Source organism: Arvicola amphibius, chromosome 10 (genome assembly GCF_903992535.2).
Source record: "Arvicola amphibius chromosome 10, mArvAmp1.2, whole genome shotgun sequence".
Lineage (NCBI taxonomy): Eukaryota > Metazoa > Chordata > Mammalia > Rodentia > Cricetidae > Arvicola > Arvicola amphibius.
In genome coordinates, this window is record NC_052056.1 from 124,886,531 (window position 1) to 124,910,064 (window position 23,534).

The window sequence follows — 23,534 nt, forward strand, 5'->3', positions numbered from 1 at the left end:
TGTGGAATCACTGTTTATCTGGCGTGCCACTGTCCTGATCCTGCCTTTGGGTCTATCTTTGCAGACTGCCTTTGTCCTGTAGGGCTTCATGGTGCCAATGGTGGCTTACTCAGCTTTGGGAGCAAACCCCACCTTGATCCAGAAATAATTGGGGGAAATTCATTGTATATCCCAGGAAAAAACAGTTCACACTGGGCCAGGAGATGATCTGGAAAAGGAGGGTCAATTCTGCAGCTTTTGGTCTTTGGAGATGTACCAGTTTAGAGGTTTCACATTATGTGAGGCTTGTGTTTTCTGCACGGAATCCTCTGACTGCTTATAGAGGGGTAGCGTCTGCCTTCCTTCTGGCAGAAGAAACTTGGATATGCACCTTCCCCCTTTTTGAAAGACAGGGTATTAAATTCCCAGGCTCAAATGACCCTTTCTTGCCTCAGACTTGGGAGTATGCACTCCGTCACACCCGCCTTCCCTTGCAGTCAGTCATTTGGTTTCTAAACTTAATAGCAAGTATGGTGTGAGGTGCACTTCTCCAACAGTGAAGCTGACCATCCTATGTAATCCTTTGGTCACTTTGCCTTATTTGGAGGAATGTTAATCTTTTGTGCCCCTCCCCCTTCTTGTTTCAAGTCAGGGTCTCTCATAGCCCAGGCTGGCCTCAGAAATGGTATATATCCAAAGATGACTGAAATACCTGCGACTGCCTCTTTGGTGTTGGAATCACAGGCTTGTTTCATTGTGCCTAGTTCTCCTTTGCCCATGTCAAACCTCCACTTTTTTTTTTTTTTTCTTAGAAAACTAGGTTTGTTCCCACTCAGTTCCTTCTGGGGTTCCTTTTGCCTGTTCTGCATTGGGGTGCCTTTTTATTGCAAAGTAAACATCTGGTTGTAAGGCCTGCACTTTAAAATCTGTATTTTCTTTACAGGATGTAAATAAGCTATTAAGTTACTAAAAAGGCTAACCACAATAGTGGAAATGAAAGTTCATTAAGGCAGAGTTCCAGGGGAAGTGGAATGTAGAGACCTTGATGGTTTGACCAGGAGGGACTCCAGAGGAAGAGCTCTGCCTAGGAATGAGGGGTAGGACTGCTGCCCACAGGAATAACGAAATGCCAGGACATCACTGTGGGCATTAATAGACTTTATGCACTTTTGAGACGTTTTCTCAGATGGCCAAATAACAGACTATGAGCTGAGGCTGGCTTTGAATTGATCCTCCTGCCCAGCCTCAGTGCTGGGAATGCATGCCTGGAGCAGTTTTAGGTTTATTCCTCAGCTTGTAGCTGGTACCTCTTGTTCGCACCATTCATGAGGTTGTGATTGGGTAGCAGATATTACTATAGAGCCCATGGTTTCTTTGGGGGCTCTTGATTTTATTTGGGTTTGGTGCTTAGATGGAATGCAAGGGAGAGGACCTCACATGCTTGGAAAATGCTCCACTGTTGGGCTATATCACCAGACCTTTAATTTACTTTGTATATGCATGTGTCTGTTTTTGTACTTGTGTGCAGGCACCCATAGATACCAGAAACCTCCATCCTGGTTATAGATGTTCTTGAGCGAGCTGATGTGCATGCTGAGATTTGAACTCTGGTTCTTATGATTAAGAAGCAGTACTCTTAAGCATGGAGTCATTTCTTCAGCCCCTTAGTTTTTGAGACGCTATCTAGTGAGGTTGTCTTTGCTGTATTGAAAATGTCCTGCTGCAGCCTCTCCAGTACTAACACGATACCTGCACCATCACTACAGTATAGAATAGAGCACCTGCAGACAGCTCCAACCCTACTTGTTCATCCTCCTGGTCCTTGTAGCTATCTAGAGCAAACTAGAGAATGATGGTCTTTGAGGAAGTGGGTAAATATAGCCAGTTCCAGGCACAGTGAGCTGGCAGGGACCTGGATCATGTGACAAAGCTGCCATTGGCCCTCTTGACCTGTCAGGGTGAGTGAATATAGGTCCTCTTCCCAAGTTTCTGGCAGGTGCCTTTGGGACCTGAACCTCCAGCCTTCATCCTCCAGGGTTTAGTGCTGGGTGTTGTTGCAGGATTATCTGATCACACCGTGAACCCTGAGATTGCAACCCAGCAGACAATAGGTTTCCCCAAGGTTATGAAGTTAAATGGAATTCTATAAAAATTAGACTTGAGGAGCATTAAGGAAGCAGTCATTACATATGGTATGCATTTCATCCTGTGTGAAGCAGAAGATACGACATTCATGGGCAACTCAGAACAGAATTATCCCCCAAGACTGGAAAGATCTGTCAACAGCAATATTGGGAGCTGTCCTCAGTTACAGTGATGAACATTGGGTCATAGGACAACGAGACAGAGCTGGAGATATTAGTCTTTCCCCAGGCCGGCTGCTAGGTTACAAGGGCAGCTTGAATCTGATGACCACATCTCAGCCCCATGTTGTTTCACAGTTTTAAATGCTTGGGACAAGGTTGAAGAGTCAGGAAAGAGACCTGAGTCACTTAAAAAAAAATTATACAAGGACCAAAAGAAGCATTCCTGATTTTTTATTTATTTTTGCAAAGATTGACTTTAGCTGTAAATAAAATAGTATTAGATTCAGATGTCAGACACATTAATTAAATGTTTGACTTTTGAAAATGCTAATTCAGAATGCAAAGGGGTAGTTAGGCCTTTAAAGCAAGATCAATACCAATAGATGAATGGATTAGAAATATGACTGATGTTGGACCTCACATAATGCTACTCTGAGAAGAAACAGAATTTTTTATTTTTGGTTTTCGAGACAGGGTTTCCCTATAGTTTTAGAGCTTGTTTTGGAAATAGATCTGTAGACCCGGCTGGCCTCGAACTCACAGAGATCTGCCTGTCTCTGCCTCTCAAGTGTTGAGATTAAAGGTGTGTGCTACCACTGCCCTGCATAGACAAGTAATTTCTAAAGGCTTTAAGAGAAATCAAAATGTCAGCTGTTTTAATTGCAGCAAGCAAGGTCATTTGAAATGGGATACTTCCTAGAAGCAATTTTTTTTTTCTAAAGATCTTTTCCTATAAATCTGTCTCTGCCTAAAGCACCTTCTGATTGGTTTAATAAGTGGTTGAATGGTTAATAGGTAGGAGAAAATAGGCAGAGAGAAACTCTGGGAAGAGGAAGAAGGGAGGCAAGAGATACCAGCAAGACACAGAGGAAATGTGACCAAAAAAAAAAGGGTGCTGGAGAGATGGCTCAGAGGTTAAGAGCACTGGCTGCTCTTCCAGAGGTCCTGAGTTCAATTCCCAACATCCACATGGTGGCTCACAACCATCTATAATGAGATCTGGTGTCCTCTTCCGGCCTGCAGGCACACACGCAGGCAGAACACTGTATACATAATAAGAGAGATGAGTGGTAGTGGCACCTACCTTTAATCCCAGCACTTGGTAGGCAGAGGCAGGCAGATAACTGTGAGCTCAAAGTCATCCTGGTCTACAGAGCTATTTCCAGGACAGCTAGGGCTGTTACACAGAAAAATACCGTCTCAAAAAAGAAAAAAAAAAAAAAGGGGCTGGAGAGATGGCTCAGCGGTTAAGAGCATTTCCTGCTCTTCCAAAGGTCCTGAGTTCAATTCCCAGCAACCACATGGTGGCTCACAACCATCTGTAATGGGGTCTGGTGGCCTCTTCTGGCCTTCAGGCATACACACAGACACAATATTGTATATATAATAAATAAATAAATAAATATTAAAAAAAGAAAAAAAAAAAAAGGGTGAGTTTCGAGACCAGCCTGGTCTACAAGAGCTAGTTCCAGGACAGGCTCCAAAGCCACAGAGAAACTCTGTCTCAAAAAAAAAAAAAAAAAAAAAAAAAAAAAAAAAGAAAAGAAAAAAAAAGGGGGTGGGGTGAAAACCATATGGTAAAACATATTAACAGAAGCAGGTTATTTAAGTTCTAAGAGCTAATTAGGAACAAGTCTAAGCTAAAGGCCAAGCTTTCATAATAAGTCTCTATCATTATTTGGGTGCTGAAAAAGTGTTAAAAGATCTTGCATCCTTATATCTGATGGTGGTGCCAGATAAGGTTCAAATGGTACCCACCTTTGCCTTTTTAGGCTTTTCCATTGCTCAGCAGGTTCTCCTCCTTTCCTTTAAATTAAAAATGAAGGAACTGTAGGAAGATAAGTCTGAGAGATGAGCCAACCTGGAGTCTGCCTGAGAGCCTAGCAACAGGTATTGACAAAGGTCCTGATCGTGCCTAGCCCATGAGGGGCAACCAGCAATATCAAAGGATCAGAATGCAGCCTGGGTGCTGGTATAAGAGTATTTAAGGCTTGGAGGCCCTGCCCCTGTGTCCGCCAAACCTTGACCTCTCCCCTGGAGGAGGGTCAAGGCAACCGGCCAAATCTTGACCATTTCCCCCAGTCTATTTAAACAGCTCCCTGGGGGATTGGGGGATGGGAGGGTGGGGGCTGGAGCTATGGCTCAGAGGTTAAGAGCACTGGCTGCTCTTCCAATGGTCCTGAGTTCAATTCCCAGCAACCACATGGTGGCTCACAACCATCTGTACTGAGATCTGGCGTACGGGCATACATCAAGGCAGAATGTTGTATACATAATAAATTAAATATTTAAAAAAATAAAAAAATAAACTGCGCAGGAATCCCATTAAACCTGGATATCTTTTAATTCGGCTTGTTTCTGATTCAGCTTGATTGGGGTTTTTGTGTTCTAACAGCTTTCATCATTGCTGAATAAGCAAGTCTGCTGTTTGCCTTTAACTGACTCCCTGTGTCTAGCCATTGACACTGTGCTTTCTCACCACCTCCCCCGAGGGAGCCTTTTAGGGCCTAGCAACATGTGGCACCCAAACAGGTTCTAGTTGTTCCCCTCACTTCACCTGCGGTGCTGGACAGCGCCCCCAAGATGATGTATTTAAGTGGCAAAGCTCTTCGATGCTGTGTGTTTTCAGTCCTTTCGGTGGGACAGCATTGGGAACCCCTTTCTTTCCTTCGTTTGTGTTTTCTGTCGTGTTTGCCCATCTGGTTAGTAAGGCACATTTTCCTGTTTTGGTTTGCCAGTGCCTCTACATAAGGGCTGATCCCCCAACCTCCCAAGAGACGAAACCAAGACTCTGCTCCCGAACTCCATCCCTCATCCAAAGACACCATGTGGGCATACAGCTGTAGCCTAAAAAACCACAGAAGTCCTCAACTAAGCATGAAACATAAAGGGTCTGACACAATTTTCCACCCCTGTTGACTGTTGGTCACCTGCTGTCTCCCCCTACAAATGGGTAACCTCTCCTTCACCTCTGCCTCTTCCATGTCTGATCTCTATGGCATCCGATGATGATGAGACAGACAGTTCAAGGCCTGTGAAATATGCTGCGAAGAGCGTGGCCACAGTTAAGACCTCATGTGCAGCTTTCCCGCCAAATCCACTCCTGCTGCAGGAGGTTACATCGTGGCCGCGCCACAGTATTCCTGGAGTGAAGTGCCTCAATAAGATGGCATGTGCACTTCCCTGTCAGTTCCACCTCTGCCGTGGTAGGCTACACCTCTGCTGCATTGCTCTTGAAGTGCCTCACTGTCCACCTGTCCCTGAAGGCAGAAATTCCCTGTGCTGCCGTGTGATCCCCAGCCACCACAGCCACGCCTCCTCTCCTGTCTCAGGCTTCAAAGGCTTGCAGAGGCCTTCCTGGTCAACCTGGGAAAAAAAATTCCATTCACCAGTCCTGGATTCCCACCCTCATAGCTGAACTCTCCCTTATTGGGAAGGCAAGCTAATGAGTGAGGCCAGGATTCACCTTACTTTGAACTCAGTGGAGAATCCAACTACAGACTTACCTTGATTAGTATAGTCTGCTCAAAGCTGTTCTGTAGCTGGCCGCCTTTCTTAGCTGGAAATCATCTTATGAGGATCAGGCTGAAGTTCAAAAACGACTGGGCGGTGGTGGCACATGCCTTTAATCCCAGAACTTGGGGAGGCAGAGGCCGGCGGATCTCTGTGAGTTCGAGGTCAGTCTGGTCTACAAGAGTTAGTTCCAGGACAGGCTCCAAAGCTACAGAAAAACCCTGTCTTGAAAAGTCAAAAAAGAAAAAAAAAAAAAAGAAAGAAAGAAAGAAAAAAGAAAGAAAAGAAAAGAATGAATGAATGAACCTCTTAATTAATGTTCCAGTAACCCTTGACATGAGGTAGCTTTGTCCATCCCATCCAACATTTACAGAGAGATCCACCTGACTCTGCCTCTCTAGTGCTGGGACTAAAGGCGTGCGCCACCACCGCCCGGCCCTCCATTTTATTATATTTTAGTTTTATTTATTAAGGATTGCTTTTTACAAGTTCCCCTGGTGCCACAGAATCAAGACAGCTTTGTCTTTACAGTATGGGAGCCTAATATGCACAAGCCAGCCAAGAGATATCAGTTTACTATTTTACCCCAGGCAATGAAGAATAACCCCACAATCTGCCAGTTATATGTTTCTCAGGCCTTGGAGAATATTCCCAAGGACATCTTCTTAATCCATTACATGGATGAACTTCTCCTGACACATCCGGATGTAGTCTGTCTGCAAAGGACTGCCAAAAAAAGTGTTAAAAGATCTTGCATCATTATATCTGATGGTGGTGCCAGATAAGGTTTAAATGGTACCCACCTTTGCCTTTTTAGGTTTTTCCATTGATAAGTAGGTTCACTCCCTTTCCTTTAAATTGGAAATGAAGAAATTATACTCATTCTCAGAATCACAACAATTATGTGGCATGATTAAGTGGCTTAAACCCTTTCTGCCCATTCCTAATCAAGAGATGAGACACCTCTTTCCATTGTTGGAGGGCCCCACCTGGCCATCCATCAAGGTTAGGGTTGCAGCCATTCTAGCTACCTTCAGCCTGCAATGCTACGACCCTCAGAGGTCCTTGTCAGCAATGATCTTCTGGACACCTAGGGGTTTGGGGAGTGTTATGGCAATCTGGACCCCTATTATGGATTCACCTAGCACATTCTGATCTGTGCAAGGTCACCTCTAAGTTTGATCAGTCCTTCCAAATTGGCCTTAAGGCACAGATGCTGGCACGGAGAACATATGGATGAGAGTCAGATAAACTTATTTCCCTCTTTTCTTTAAAGAATACCCAGTGCTGCCAAGCCACAGGTCACATCAGCATCAATGGTCTTGCTGAGGGGAAAACATGGAATACTATCTTTTTTATATTAAATATTTATTTATTTATTGTGTATACAATATTCTGTCTGTGTATGCCTGAAGGCCAGAAGAGGGCACCAGATCTCATTACAGATGGTTGTGAGCCACCATGTGGTTGCTGGGAACTGAACTAGGTAGGACCTTTGAAAGAGCAGGCAATGCTCTTAACCGCTGAGCCATCTCTCCAGCCCAGAATACTATCTTTTATATATATTTGATTTTTATTGAGCTCTAAATTTTTCTCTGCTCCCCTTCCTGCCTCTCCCCTCCCTCTCAACCCTCTCCCAAGGTCCCCATGCTCCCAATTTACTCAGGAGATCTTGTGTTTTTCTACTTCCCTGGAATGCTATCTTTAATTACCATGCCAACATTATAGAAAAGCTGAAAGTCCCTAAGCCAACTCTGCCTCCTTATCAATGCTAAAATTTATTTGTCTTTATCAAGAGTAGTTCAAAATATGCAACCAATTTCATAATTTTGAATGATGGTTTTAGCTGTAGTAATGTGTATATTATCTATTGGGATTTGTGTAATAAAAAATCTAAAAAACAAAGTTTTATAACTATAAGCACTTACATTCTTGACTTTTTCCTTAATAATTATAATATATCCCTCAGTTGGCCACATGTCTACACATACTTTCCAGTGGTAACAAGTGTTTTCCATAGTGTGCAGGTTCAGATCTGTAACTTAATGGCAATAAGTGATTTAAATATAAAAAAAAGATTACCCAGTCTTTCTAGGTGGACTCTATCTCATTCCAGAAAATGGTTTCAGGATTCACAGGAACTATTGACAATCACTTGCCGAAAAGTAAGATCTTAGCAGGGCTCCCTACACTTTCAATAAAGATACCACCCCATGAAGTCTCCTCCTCCACTCCCATCCTTCATGCCACCCTGGCCTTTTCAGATTCCAACAAAAATAGGTATGGTGTTCTTATCCAGTTTCTGGCTCCAAAGACATGACATATATTATCCTCAACCCTGGTTCTATTCAAGTGAGTGAGCTATTGGCCCTCCTCAAGATTCTAGTGGAGTACCAGACCGAGTCCACTTAGGTTTTTGTTTTGTTTTTGACAGCCAGTGCTATACAGGCAGTTCGTGTGCTGGCCTTTTCTCGAGTCTAAGACTCACTGATCCCCATTACCAGCACTATGCTGCTCATACAAGATGTCTTAAATCAGAGGACTGATCTTTGGTACCTGTCACATATTAGATCTCACTCCAAATTAACCTGGAATATTGAGTTGAGGAAATGAAGTCACAGACACCATCATATTATTATTCCAAGCCAGGGTTCTTTTAAAGCAGTTCTATCTGTCTCCACAGAATTTGCATAGACTTCTTCCAAAATTACCAGCTTCCCAATGTAAACATTTGTCCTACTTGTGCCCCTCTTGTCCCTCCTAAGGACCACTTCAATGTGCAGGGGTTAATCCCTAGGGCTTGTTGCCTAATGCCATCTGACAGATGGATGTTACACACTAAGCTTCTTTTTGCAGTCTTAAATATATTCATGTGATAATAAATACCTTTGTTTATGCCCTCGCTCCTTCTGGAGAGAAAGTCGTCAAGACTATCAAGGCCCTTAAGTGACCATGGTAGTTAAGGGGGTACCTTGGGCACTTAAGACTGACAATAGCCCTGCCTATGCCTCTCAACAATTCAGTAACTTTCTGGGGTCCTGGAAGATTTCCCATACCACTGGCATCCCTTGAAATCCACAAGGACAAGGCATTGTGGAGAAGACCAACAGAGTTCTTAAGGAGCTTTTTGGCCAGGACTATCTCACCAGAGGCTAGGAGAGATCCTCATCTGGCCTTTACAGAGGTCCTTTTCCATATGAACTTTCTAAGTTTTGATGACAAGGGCTCAGCCCAGCCTACAAGCATTGGGCATCTCTGCTAGGGAACACATCCCTGGTCTACAGAGTGAGTCCCAGGACAGCCAGCACTATTTCACTAAGAAACCCTGTCTCAAAAAAAGAGAGATCTGTACTCCATTGGATTATTTGGTAGTTTGATGTCTAGTTTGTTGACTTCTTTATAAATTTTGGGTATCAGTCCTCTGTCAGATGTGGGGTTGGTGATGATCTTTTTCCATTCTGTAGGCTGACATTTTATCTTATTAACAGTGTCCTTTGTCTTACAGAAGCCTTTCAGTTTCAGAAGGTCCTATTTATTAATTTTCTATCTTGGTGTCTGTGCTATTGGTGTTATTCAGGAAGTTATCTCCTGTGCCAATGCATTCAAGGCTACTTCCCACTTTCTCTTCTATCAGTTTCAATGTAATTGGATTTATTTTTTTATTTCTTATTTATACAGTGTTCTGTCTGCATGTATGCATACTTGCCAGAAGAGGGCACCAGATCTCATTACAGATGGTTGTGAGCCACCATATGGTTGCTGGGAATTGAGCTTAGGACCTCTGGAAGACCAGCCAGTACTCTTAACCTCTGAACCACCTCTCTCTAGCCCCTGGTTTCATGTTGAGGTATTTGATCCACTTGGACTTGAATTTTGTGCAGGACAATAGATATGGATCTATTTGCATTCTTCTACATGAGAATATCCAGTTTTGTCAGCATCATTTGTTGAAGAGGCTTTCTTTTTTCCAGTGTATAATTTTGGCTTCTTGGTCAAAAATCAGGTGTTTATAACTATGTGGACTTACGTCCGGGTCTTTGAATCGCAAATCTGGACGTTTTATAAGGCATGGAGAACCTTATACTCAGTCATGACCAACCACCCTATGGTCATCAAGATGCCCTTACTATGATGTATTGGATCCGTTTGAAGGCAGAGTCCTTTTCAGGCTTAGCCATGGAAGGAAAAGTATCACAGTGGAACTGGAGTTCTGAAGAGATGGCTTTTGCTACCACGTCCTAATCATGAAGGAATCCAAATAAGTACCAGTTCCACTGTATTTTGTTTTTGTTTTGTTTTGGATTAAAGGTGTGTACCACCACTACCTGGCTAAGAAATCATATGTGTTTGGGGTGTGATATGTGTACATGAGGTGCCTTCATAGGTGGCCTCAGTATTCCACTGGAGCTGGAGTTACATGTTTTTGTGAGCCACCTGGTATAGGTGCTGGGAACCAAACTCAGGACCCCTGCAAGAACTATTTGTATTCTTAACCACTGAGCCATCTCTCCAGAACTCCAGGCTCACATGGCTAGGCTTGTAGATGCCTGTGCTGGGGTGGAGACTAGCATCGTCCTGGAGCGGACCTGGATGCCTCTGACTGAATGACTGTGAATGAGGGTGTCTGTGATCTCCACAGCCAGTAGAATGGTTATCTGCGGGAGGCAAGAAGACAGTTTGGTACAACATAACTCAGTAGCTGGTGTTGGTTCAAACCTCTGAAGTCTACTTTAAGTAGTTTATTTTAAGCACATTTAGGCATAGTGCAATTAGGTGAAAATTATTCTGGAGATAATTAATTCAGTCCCATGTGTATAACAAAGTATAAATAAATCTCCTTGAGAAACAAGCAAGGTAAATACAAATTGAATATGACTACATTGAACCTCTTTTTCAAGTCCATAAAGATAGGTTCTATAGACTGACAAAAATAGATTTAAAATTGACAGAGAAAAGCAAATTCATGATACAAGTCTGGAGGAGGGTCCAGTGCCGGAGAAGTCTCTACCACATATATAGCACAAAGGTCACCAAGCCTTCTGGGCTGAAAACAAGTTTTTCATTCCTTCCCATGAAGGGACAACCTGGTGTGTTTAACATTCTCGGTTCCTCCAGTCCTTAAATGTGAGCACAAAGTGTTACAGGAGGAGCAGGGCCCCTTGTTCCATCACACCCAGCTAGCTTACACCCAAAATAATCACACAGAAACTGTATTCATTTAAACATTGCCTGTCCCATTATCTCTAACCTCTTATTGGCTAACTCTCACATATTAGTTTGACCCATCTTCATTAATTTGTATCGCTACTTGACTGTGGCTTACCGGCATGAGTCTAACCAGCATCTGTCTAGGACAGGAGAACCATGACGTCTGCCACACTGCCCTTCTTCCCAGCATACAGTTCTGTCTACTCTGCCCACATAAGTTCCACCCTATCAAAAGGCCAAGGCAGTCTCTTTATTCAACCAATGAAAGCAACACACAAACAGAAGGACCTCCTACACCAACAAAGACCTTCATGCCTCATACACCTTGGGACCTATATAGTTGCTTCCATGGCACACTCATATCAAAGGATGAGGTCATACCTAAGCAGTAGAGACAGCAAAGTTTTCTGTAGAAAGACAGGTGCAGAGACACTAGAATGCCAGGTTCTGAGAAGGACTTTCTTTGGGAGCCCTTCCTCAATACATGGAATAGGACAGAGTGAACTATCTGGAAGTCTTCAGCACGGGCAGCTGCCTCTTCCTGTTAGCCACTCTCTCCCAGGTCCCATGACCTCCTTGTCCCACAAAGCCCAGTGGACTCCCACTTTAGTAGGGGTCACAACCAAGTCCTTTCCATACCCATAAGGCCGCTGATGCCTCTGACTTTGTTTCTGCCATTTCTATTATGAGGCATCCCTGTGATCTCTCTAACTGCAGACTCTGGAAGTGATCCTGCTGGCCCTACCCACTCTATCGGTAGGAAGGCATAGGCACTGAGGAGGCTGTGCCACACTGTGGTACACAGCTGCCCCAGGGCCTTTGTACTGGTCCCTAGTTACCTGGAATATGTTTTACTCCTGCGTACACATGGTTCCCTGTCCCATTTCAAACTATGATCACCTGAGTCATGATTCTCGGAAGTGTTCAGCCCAGTCCCCCAAGTCTTTGTGTGTGGCTTCATCAGACATATGAAGAGTCTGAGTAGGGAAGTATCCTGGATCAGCCAGGTGGGTGCAGAAAAGAACCAGAGACTGATGAAATTTATCATTTCTGAAAGAGTGACAAAGGATGCAAGTTGAGGATGAGAATGTTCAGGATGAATGTGACAGCCAGAAAATGGGGGACAAAATCAAAGAGAAGAAACTGGGGCCTATGCACCAGTGGCTGCTTGACCAGCATCATGTTTGCTGTGTGTTAGTCTTTGACACAATTAGAAAAATAAGAACGTTGGAATTAGACGTGGCAATTCACACTTGTAATCCCAGCACTTGGAAGGCTGAGACAGGAGGGTTGCCAAAAGTTTGGGGACAGGAGCTGAGTGGGTATGGTGGTGCATGTCTTTAATCCCTGCATTTGGGAGGCATGTATCTTTTTTTTTTTTTTGTTCTAGACAGAGTTTCTCAGTGCAGCCCTGGTTATCCTATAACTCACAGACTTGCCTTGAACTCACAGAGATTCACCTGCCTCTGTCCCTCAAGTGGTGGGATTAAAGGTGTGTGGGCCACTGCCTGGTTTATATATGTGTATGTGTGTACAAGTGTGTGTCTCTCTCTCTCTCTCTCTCTCTCTCTCTCTCTCTCTCTCTCTCTCTCTCTCTCTCTCTCTCTCTCTCTTATCTATCTACCTATCCATCTATCTATGTGAGTTTCAGGCTGGTCAGGCCTATTCAATGAGACTGTCTCAAAAAAAAAAAAAAAAAAAAAAAAAAGGAAATGGCTAGGCAGTGGTGGTGCAGGCCTTTAATCCCAGCACTTGGGAGGCAGAGGCAGGTAGATCTCAGTGAACCTGGTCTACAAGTCGAGTTCCAGGACAGCCAGGATTGTTACACAGAGAAATCCTGTCTCCAAAAACAAAACAAAAACAAAAAAGAAAATGGAGTTGGATCAGAACCTGTGCCCAGTTTCATCAGTAACATGAGGACAACAGAATGATACTCACGGTTTCATGCCATTAAACACATCAGTATCTGGCATTTGGAGCAGCTTCTGGAAACGAAAAACACAGGGACGTCTTGAAGGTCTGCGCACCGCAAAACCATTAAGAGTAGCTGTGACCTCCCAGTGCCAGGCAAGGGCCCACTTAGAACCACTGAGACGGTGCTGGCGTTATTTGGGCTTTAACGGTTATTATCTGATGACTGGCTCCCTAACCTGCACGTTTTAATGAAGTGGTTTTAATTCTCAAGACACAGCAGCTGCCAGCCTCCGGCTTCTTTGGAACCCTGCGTCTAATCTAGCTTGGAAGCCCCACCCACTGGGTCCACCCCACAAGGCGCGTCCCAGGAAGACTTTTGTCCGCCTTCGGCCGCCTTCCAACGCTTGCCGCTTCCGCCTTCGTCCACGTGGTCGGCCTTCGGGGGTCCACGGCGCCGTGAGTGGGGCCGGCGGGACATTCCTCGCTTCGTACGCGCGCTGGCTGCGCTATCTCTAGGGCGGCGGGCGGAGGGCAGGGGCTGTGGGGTGACAGGTCAGCCTAAGATCACGAGCGCCCCAGGGCCGGAGCTAAGAAAGATAGGGCAGGGGTGTTGGGGGTGCAGAGTTCATCAGGGATCCGTGAGATCGAGGGTCGGTGCCCGCCACCCCGCCGCGCATGGGCTTCCCCCGCCTGTGGGCTACACTGCTGAGAGCCTGGGGACGGTGGACGGTGCGCCCTGGCCCGCGCGTGCCCGGGTAAAGACTCCGCGACCGGCGCCTCTGCCCTGAGTTCCCACTGCTGTCCTGGCTGTCTGCTTCTGCTTAGCAACTTACCTGTGTCTTATCTCTACTTTGAGACTCCGTCGCTACCTTGTATTCCCCTGAGCTGTCTGCCTCTGCTGCCCGCTTGTGTCCAGCTGTGCGTCAACCTCCACCCCCCCCCCACCCCGAGTTGCCACTGTTTCCCAACCCCAGTCACTTTGTCGTTGTCATTGATGAGCCAGACTGGTCTGCCATTAGACAAGGTCTTCAGAGACCGTTGAGGCAGGCAGAGAGTATCAGATTCTGTTCTTGTACCCTTTTACCGCCTTGATTACTCATGCCTGTTTTTCCAGCCTGCCCCCTATGGCTGAAAACAAGGTGCCACCAGCGCTGGCTTCACACCAACAAGACAGGAAGGTCCGAGGTGGCTGGGTCTGGGAAGACACGCAGCATCCTCCCAAGAGGGCCAAGGGCTGTGAGGATGAAGAGCCTCCACAAAAGCTGCCAAAGCGCAAAATTGTGCTGCTCATGGCCTACTCCGGCAAGGGCTACCACGGCATGCAGGTGAGGAGGGCTGCGCCTAGACACCACCTACCTGAATCGAGCCCTGTTCCCTGATGCTCAGGAAATAGCAAAACTGAGAGTCTTCCATATAAGACTTGGATGGTTGTGTTTCACTAATGGTTAGGCCAGCTCTGTGCCAATTCACATGTGACCTTGGGAGCAGTGCGTCTTGTCATTAGCATGGCACCTGCACAGTACTTGGGAGTGCTGAGAGTGGAGACCAGAGAGATGGCAGGTGCTACCTGGCCAGTATCTTGAGGGGCAGCTGAACTCTTCTGAAGAGCATTAGGGACCCGGGGCAAGGCTGGCACCTACCACCAACCTAACCATTTGAAAGTGGCACTGGCCAGTGTGGGAAGAATCTTGGTCCTTCTTGTCACCTCTGCTGTTAACACTGTTCCCATTTCTAATTTTTCTTTTTAAAAAACATTTATTTATTTATTTTTACTTTATGTTCACTGGTGTTTTGCCTGCATGTATGTCAGTGTGAAGGTGTCAGGTTCCCTGGAACTGGAGTTACAGACAGTTGTGAGCTGCCATGTGGGTGCTGGGAATTGAACCTGGGTCTTCTGGAAGGGCAGCCAGTGCTCTTTACCGCTGAGCCATCTCTCTCCAGCCCCTCTAATTTTTCTTAAAACAGTTTGTTTTGTTTTTTTGAGATAGGGTTTCTCTGTGTCATCCTGGCTGCCCTGGAACTTGCTCTGTAGATCAGGCTGGCCTCGAACTCAAAGAGATACACCTGCTTCTGCCTCAAGAGTGCTGGTATTAAAGGTGTGTACCACCATACCCGGCTTTGAAACAAACTTTAATCTTTATTTTTATTTTGTATATTTGGGTGTTTGCTTGCATGCATGTCTGTGTACCATGTGCATGCACTGCCCTGAGAGGCTAGAAGATGGCATAGGATCCCTTGGGACTGGAGTGACAAGCAGTTCTTAGCTGCTCTCTGGGTGCTGAGAATCCTCTAGAAGATTCAGTCCTCTAGAAGAGCAGTCAGTGCTCTTAACTACTGAGCCATCTCTGTGATCCCTTTCCTCACTTTTTAAATCTTAATTTGCCAGGTGGTGGTGGCACACACATTAATCCCAGCAGTCGGGAGGCAGAGGCAGGCAGATCTCTGGGAGTTCAAGGCCAGCCTGGTCTACAAATTTAGTTCTAGGATATAGCCAGGGCTGTTACACAGAGAAACCTGTCTTGAAAAACAAGACAAAAACCACCACCAACAAAATACCTTAATCCTGATGCACAGGATGGTGTTCATTGCTGTGATGTGTCCAACCAAAACAATAGCTTTAAAAATGTCTGACCAAGCATAATAGTGATTTTGAGAATGAATGACAGCAGTGACACAAGTCATAACCTGTTCTACTTTAAAAAAGATTATAGGCTGACTGGGATGGTGGCACATGGCCCATCATCCTGGCATTCAGGAAGTTGGTGCAGGAGGATTTCAGTTTGAAGGACAGTCTGGGCTACAGGGTGAGACCTTGTCCTTCTCCGGTAAAAAAACAAAAAAATAAAAAAAACACAAAACCCCCCCAAAACAAAAACACACACACACAAAACTACACGGCTTCATGGTGAAAGTCATTTTGTGAGAGGGGCAGTAGTGGTGGTTTCAGGCTACGATGCCGCTTTTAATCTGATGTAGACCGTGATCTTCACTGCTCCTGGGGTGACTAGTCTGCGTTTTGGAGGGCAGTTCTGATTATGAAAAGTTATTTATTTTTTTATTTTTAAGATTGATTTATTACATATGTAATGTTCTGCCTGCATGTCTGTCTGCACACCAGAAGAGGGCACCAGATAATAATGAGATTACAGATGGCTATGAGCCACCATGTGGTTACTGGGAATTGAACTTAGGACCTATGAGCCAGCTCTCCAGCCCAGAAATTTTTTAATGTAGGCTGTCTGGAGAATTTTATGCCTTTCCAGTAAGATCCTGTTTGCCTCAGTTTCCTCATTACAGAAATGACAAAGGTGCCTGGCTCATAGGACTGAGTGAGGCATATGGTCTCTTTTTGTTATAATCCTTTTATGTCATTTGGGAAGTGTCCCTGACTTCATGGTACAGTTAGGGGTGGACTTCCGTAGTAATGAGAGCAGACTTTGAAAAGATTTTCTCATGCAGGGAACTTGGTTGAGGTCCTCACAGGCCTGTTCCATTGGGAAGGTTTCTTCTGAGAGCCATGGATACAGTTTGTTTTGGGGATTGGTAGGATGTATCTGATATGTCTGAGCTTGTGCACTCACACACACACTGGACCATGATTAGGGTAGGCTGAGAGGTGTAGCATTAGCTGGTTCTAGAAGTGATGCTCAGCTTCCTGGCCTACATACATCCTAAGAGCTCATGAAAACAGGATGTCCATTTTTTTCTTTAGAGGAATCTGGGGTCCTCTCAGTTCAGGACCATTGAAGATGATTTGGTATCTGCCCTAGTCCAGGCAGGTTGTATCCCTGAAAACCATGGGACAGACATGAGGAAGATGTCCTTCCAGCGATGTGCTCGCACAGACAAGGTATGTGCCCCGTTTGCCTGTAGCTTCATTGTCTTGTCATCTCAGGGTGCACCTGTCAGAAGGGACCCCAGCCAGGGCCATGCCCAGTGACAGCAATTTTGACAGCAGTGACACAGTTTGTGCTGTTTTAGTTAGAAAGTGAAAACAAAATATAGGTTGGCCGAGTTGGTGGCACTTGTCTGTCTGTCATGCCAGTGTTAGAGGGAAAGGAACACTTTGTTTTGTTGTCAGGAGGCCCGGAACACCGACTACTCACCTGCTGCTGAGTCCCAGCTGCGCTGAACAGGACCCTATCTTCACTGGCCTTTGCTCCTTTGCACAGCTCTGTCCCAGGCCAAAGGCAGCATGTGGCATGTCTTTGCCGTATAGCCATGCACAATAGCCCCTCCACAATGCAGATATGATTATTAGGGTGATTGTACTTGTTTAGTTTAGGTGGGTGAATTTTTCCCCTTAATTTTGATTTTGGATTTTTTTTTAATCAGAGACAACAAAAGAGATGATTGATTGCTCTGGGGAGGATTTAGCATTTAAGAGCACTTACTGTTCTTCCAGAGGACTGGAATTTGGTTCCTAGCACCTACATCAGGTGGCTCACACTTTCTGTAGACTCCAACTCTAAGGGATCCAATGCCTCTGGCATTTTTGGGTACCTACATATAATTACATATTAAAAATGTGTATAAAGAATACACATGGGGCCTGGAGAGATTGCTTAGTGGCTAAGAGCACTGGCTGCTCTTTCAGAAGTCTTGAGTTCAATTTCCAGCAACCACGTGGTGGCTCCCAAGCATCTATAGTGAAATCTGATGCCCTCTTCTGTCATTCAGCCATATATTAAAGTATAAATACATCTTTAAAAAAAAGAATACATATAATTAAAAATTTTTAAAAAGACATGATTTACTGGCCACAGCTCAGAATAAACAGAACTAGTTCGGGATGCCACAGTCCAGGGCAAAGACCAATACAGGCTGTTTTGGTTCTAAACAAGACAGATCTCACAGGTTGTCTTTGGGATTGGATGGTGATAGAAGTTCTAACTCCAGGAGAAACAAATTATGTTGCCTATAGTGCAACAACTTATACCAGTGTCCCTGGCCTCTGGCATTTCTTACATCTGTCCCCATAGCCTTTGCTTTTGCCTGCACTTTTGGTTCTTCCTCCACAATCATGATTGTGATTTCAGATAGAGCTAGGTAAGGTTAATCTTAACAGTCTGCATCGTTTATCTTATAGCCAAGATGTGTTCATTGCAATATATAGTTAGTGTAAGCATTTATGTCTTCTGTGTGGGCACTAGGACTTTTTGTTGCTGTTGTGGGTGAGTGTGGGTGTGCACACGTGGAAGTCAGAGGGCAACTTTGAGTAGTGATTTCTATCATAGATCCGGGGATCAGGTCCACCAGGCTTGCAGGGCAAGTTCTAGCAGCTACTCAGCCATCTCTCCTGCCCAAGTGAGAGGTCTTGGACAACACTGTGTACCCACATGATAAGCATATCACCACAGTGACTCGTCCTGCAGAAGTGGCTGCTTGTGGCTGATGGCTTAACTTTTGTATTCCATATCACAAGGTCAAGTACTGCTTTCTGTCTCTGATTGGCTTGGGTGTCTACCCTGGAATCAATTCCTGGCTGATGGTGGCACCTTGAGAGGCTGCATCACATTCCCAGGCTTGGGACATATAAAAACATGGCTGGGCTTGGGTCTTTATGATTGCATTGACCTCCAAAGGAGCCTGTTGTGTGTAGATTGGGTGGTAGGGCTTGAAAGCACTTTTTTATTCTATAGCACAGCCAGGTGTAAGTGTCCCAGAAGTTGTGAGTCTGAGGCAGGATTTCAAGTTTGAACATAGCCTAGGCTACAGAGTTCAAGGCTTTATAGCAGGACTCAGTCTTAAAACAAACAAGAGAAAAACATTGGGCCTACTTATGTGCAATTGTCATCACAGCAGAGGAGAGGGCTTGTGGGAAGCTCAGCTTGGTATACATAGTGAGTTATAGGCCAGCTAGGGTTACATAGGGAGACCCATTCCCCAAAGCACCCAAAAAGAAACAGATAACAAAAACAAGCACAGTGAGAACAAGATGCTGTTTTAACTACTTGTCACCTGCAGGACCAGAATGGGTTGTTCCTGGCTGTAGTGGCTGAGCTGGACTGTTGGCTGCTTCTTCTGCCTCTGGACCAGGGTGTAAGGGTTATGCTGGAGGACAAGACTCCTAACCCACCTCTCCTCTCTGCTCTGTTTTCTTTGCAGGGTGTGTCTGCAGCTGGGCAGGTAGTATCCCTAAAGGTGTGGTTAATTGACAACATTCTGGACAAGATCAATAGCCACCTTCCATCCCACATTCGGATTCTGGGTAAGCTTCCCTGTGTAAGCACCTGTGGCCTCATATGGTCAGAGGATGTGCTTGCTCTGCTACCTCTGGCCAAGCCCTTTGGAAAGGAAGTGGAGAATCTTGTAGATGCTCAGCAGGTGGTTAGGTACTGGGAATGTTCAGTGTTGCTACCTCAGGATTAGCTAGTTGAGTGCACAGTTCCATGGCCTTTGGCCATACAGCTCTGATAGTCTGTGAATACTTTTCTCATAAAATGATGGTTGTGAACATGTAGACAGATGGTTAAAACAAGGCCAACAGTGGTCCTTTTTAACAGGACTGGTAAATGGATTTTTAGAACCTGAAGCTTTATGCTTGTTTCAAGCCTCCTTTCTTTCTTTCTTCCTTCCTTCCTTCCTTCCTTCCTTCCTTCCTTCCTTCTTTCTTTCGTTCTTTCTTTCTTTCTTGTCTCCCTCTCTCCCTCTCTCCTTCCCCCCCTTTCAGATTTATTTATTATGTATACAGTGTTCTGGTGCCTGCAGGCCAGAAGAGGGCACCAGATCCAGATCTCACTACAGATGGTTGGGAGCCACCTTGTGGTTGCTGGGAATTGAACTCAGGACCCCTGGAAGAGTAGGCAGCGCTCCTAACCACTGAGCCATCTCACCAGCCCTCAAGCCATATTTCTAGCTCCTGTTAACTTCCTTTTTTTTTTGAATTATTTATTTTATATACACACATTGGTATTTTGCTTGCATGTATGTATGTATGAGAGTGTCAGATCCCCTAGAACTGAGGATACAGACAGCTGTGATCTGACATGTGGGTGCTGGGGAATAGACTCCAGTCCTCTAGAAGAGCAACCAGTGCCCTCTACCGCTGAGACATCTCTCCAGTGTCCCCCTCCCCCCTTTAATCGTCTTTTCTGTTGTTTTTGTTTTTCGAGACGGTGTTTCTCTGTGTAGCTTTGGGGCCTGTCTTGGAACTTGCTCTGTAGACCAGGCTGGCCTCGAACTCACAGAGATCCGCCTGCCTCTGCCTCCCGAGTGCTGGGATTAAAGGCGTGCGCCACCATCGCCCGGCTTCTTGTTTTGTTTCTTGAAACAGAGACTCACTATGTAGCCTTGGATATCCTGGAACTCACTATATAGAACAGGTCTGCCTCGACCTCCTTGAGTGTGGTTTAAAGGCATTTCCCATTGTGCTCAGCACAAGTATTTTTTAATTGTTTGAAAATTTCTTACATGCATACAAAATGTTTTGATCAAAATTTCCCCCATTCTCTCCCTTCCAGTTCATATATATATATATATATATATGAATATATATATGAATATATATATATATATATGTCGGGTCTTTTTTAAATTTATTTATTTATTATCTATACAATATTCTGTCTGTGTGTATTCCTGCAGATGGTTGTGAGCCACCATGTGGTTGCTGGGAATTGAACTCAGGACCTTTTGAAGAGCAGGCAATGCTCTTAACCTCTGAGCCATCTCTCCAGCCCCTCCCTTTCAGTTCTTTTCTCCTCTTCCCTGACACTTTTCCCTCCCACTTAGTGTTGCTTATATGTGTATTCATGTAGTACTGGAGAATAGGTAACCTATCAGGGGCTGTATTACCCGAGGAAAATGGACTTTTCTTTGCCCAGCATCCAATAGTTGCCAATAGCTCTTCAATTAGAGGTGAGAACCTTCAGTTTTGCTCAGTAGTTAGCATTTCTTGCTATTGAAATCTACTGCTGTATCTGTATAAAGACTAGTCCTAGCTACCTCCTTCAGATGGCTCATGATTCTTATAACCTGAGCGTGGCGCGTTTGCCAGCTGCAGTTTCAGCAGACCCTTAGGTTTGACATTTGGGTTTGTTTCATTTTGGGTTTCAGCATTGTGTAGATTCTGAGTTTGGAGTCAGAACTGGGTACCTGTCCTGGGCAAGTGGTGCCAGAATCATGCTATCAGGATGGCCATCTTGGAACTGTTTCTGCTCACCTGGGTTTCTTAAATGCTGCCCTCTAGGATTGAAGAGGGTCACGGGCGGGTTCAACTCCAAGAATAAGTGTGATGCCAGGACCTACTGCTACATGCTGCCCACCTTTGCCTTTGCTCACAAAGACCGGGATGTACAGGATGAGAGTTATCGCTTGACTGCAGAGACCCTGCAGCAGGTCAACCGGCTTCTGGCCTGCTACAAGGGCACCCACAACTTCCACAACTTCACTTCACAGAAAGGGCCAAGAGAGCCCAGTGCACGCCGCTACATTCTGGAAATGTACTGTGAGGAGCCCTTTGTACGAGAGGGCCTGGAGTTTGCTGTGATCAAGGTGAAGGGCCAGAGCTTCATGATGCACCAGATCCGGAAGATGGTTGGCTTGGTGGTAGCCATTGTGAAGGGTTATGCCCCTGAGAGTGTGCTGGAGCGCAGCTGGGGTGAGGAGAAGGTGGATGTGCCCAAGGCACCAGGGCTTGGTTTAGTTCTGGAGAGGGTGCACTTTGAGAAGTATAATCAGCGCTTTGGCAGTGATGGGCTGCATGAGCCCCTGGACTGGACACAGGAAGAAGGAAAGGTGGCTGCTTTCAAGGAGCAATACATCTATCCTACCATTGTCAGCACTGAGCGGGATGAGCGGTCCATGGCCCAGTGGCTTAGCACTCTCCCTATTCACAACTTCAGTGCCACTGCACTTGGAGCAGCTGGTACTGGTGCCAAGGTAGGACTGGTCTATAGTGTGCATGCATGTACATACTAGGGCTGGATGGAGTGGGTAAACACTTGTCTTCAGCCCTAGCTGTAGATAGTAAGTTGAGCCCCAGAGAGCCTCTAAAGTCACACAGCCTCTGGAGGAATGGGGGTTATGTGGTTACTGGGCTTACCTCCAGCTCCTGCCCCACCCCATGTTCTCGCTGCTTGCTGAGGCAGTAGTTGTCCTAGGCAAGACTTGCTTGGGCTGGTATTGGGCTGAAGCTGCTGAGCAGTCTGGTCACCTTTAAAGGTGTAGGCTGCCCGTTCACATGCAGTCTGTTCCTGGGCCTCCAATGGCCTTCTCGCAGCTCAAGCACTTGGCACTGTGCCCAGGATTCTCCCCATGCCCCACACATGGGAATGCCTACAAGTTGGGTCTCACAGTCCTTTACCTATCTGACCCCCTGTTTCCTACAGGTCCCCAGTTCCTTGGAGGGCAGTGAAGGGGATGGAGACACTGACTGAATCTACAGCTGCTGCCACTGCTGTGAGGGTTGAGGCTGGAGTCTCTGCACTTGCCTGTCTCTCAGGACATGGAAGCCAAGAATTCTGGGGCCAGCTTGTGGATTTAGTCTGGCTTCATAACCTCAGGATATTAAATTTTCATTCTGCCTCTTAGCCCATGCATTGTATATATACACCTTAGAATGAAAGGACACTTTTTTTTTAAAAAAAAAAAAAGGAGTGATTTTTTTCCTATTAAATATGTTTTGCTTAGTGAATTATTCTTTTTCTATTTTCAGTTATTCTTTATTGGTTGTAAGATGATTGGGACACTGCTGTGTTAGGGACAGCTGAAGGGCACATAGGGTCAGCACGGGGCTGTGGTTGACAGGGTAGGCAGTAGATGTAGGTGAGTGCAGTGGTATGTCCTGCCACCAGCAGTATGCTCCCAATGGCTACCCATACCCTCATTTTCTATCCTGGCCTGTTTTGAGTCCAGTCCAGTTTTCTTTGAAGTGGCTACCTTGGTAATGTGAGCTCTTGGCTGTGATTCCATACTACTTCTTCTTGGGCTATGGAGAGACCCCCAGGGGGGCTGTGCCTCAGCAGCCTCCACTTCCATGCACTGCTCTTCCTTACCTCTTTTTGGGTCTCCTCAGCAGGTGGTGGCTCCCACCTGAGCAGTGGAGCTGTGGAGCTGTGAAATGGAACTTGGGGTCTTCCATTTTCTGACCTCAGGACACTCTTATCCATTCTGTCCCTGAGACTCTTAACACAAATTTGGAAGCCTAACCTCCACCTGGCTGTTCAGAGCTTGGGTTTGGAGCGTATCTCTCCTCACTGCACACTGACTGCCACTACCTCAGCATGAGACTTGGAGTGCCCCCTTCAGCCCAGTGGAATCCTTCCAGAACATCCTCAAATTTTTTGCAGATTCAGCCCTTAGACCTTTTTAGCGGTTGGACGCTAAAAAGAAATCCCACACTAACTCAGAATTGAGAAATAGTCATTTATTAAGGGGTAAACTCACAAATCAGAATCCTCTGCTTGACTGGTTGAATCATGCAATCCAAAAGAGCAGCTGGCGGAATGGAGCAAGGGGAACGAGGGAGAAGGGCTTCCCTGTAAATAGTATAAGAGGCCACGCCCCAGTGGCCTTATACAAGCTGTAGCACTTCCTACAGCACAGACCTGCACAGATGTCTTCATCCCACAGCCTGAGTTTTTCATTTGTCTGGAATGGCAAGCAAGCAAT

The 23,534-nt window shown here is 45.6% G+C and overlaps 1 protein-coding gene across 3 annotated transcripts; it reads left to right on the forward strand.

Moving 5' to 3' along the window:
- Positions 1–13,289: 13,289 nt before the first annotated feature.
- On the forward strand, positions 13,290–22,557 carry Pus1 (pseudouridine synthase 1). Of its 3 annotated transcripts, none has more exons than XM_038345428.2 (6): positions 13,290–13,376; positions 14,035–14,245; positions 16,633–16,770; positions 19,029–19,131; positions 21,112–21,803; positions 22,253–22,557. In XM_038345428.2, exons 2-6 carry the CDS (start codon positions 14,045–14,047, stop codon positions 22,298–22,300), a joined length of 1,182 nt encoding a protein of 393 aa, XP_038201356.1. In that variant the 5' UTR covers positions 13,290–13,376; positions 14,035–14,044; the 3' UTR covers positions 22,301–22,557. The 3 variants fall into 3 exon arrangements, with proteins under 3 accessions (XP_038201356.1, XP_038201355.1, XP_038201357.1); XM_038345427.2 differs by lacking the exon at positions 13,290–13,376 and adding an exon at positions 13,383–13,675; XM_038345429.2 differs by lacking the exons at positions 13,290–13,376; positions 16,633–16,770 and adding an exon at positions 13,383–13,675.
- Positions 22,558–23,534: the final 977 nt, after the last annotated feature.

Bases quoted from the DNA above. Each gene is read 5' to 3' on its own strand.
- Pus1 (XM_038345427.2), top strand. From the start codon at position 13,596: ATGGGCTTCCCCCGCCTGTGGGCTACACTGCTGAGAGCCTGGGGACGG. The intron at 13,676-14,034 runs GTAAAGACTCCG...CTGTTTTTCCAG, and splicing joins CCTGGCCCGCGCGTGCCCGG to CCTGCCCCCTATGGCTGAAA. The intron at 16,771-19,028 runs GTATGTGCCCCG...TTTTCTTTGCAG, and splicing joins GATGTGCTCGCACAGACAAG to GGTGTGTCTGCAGCTGGGCA.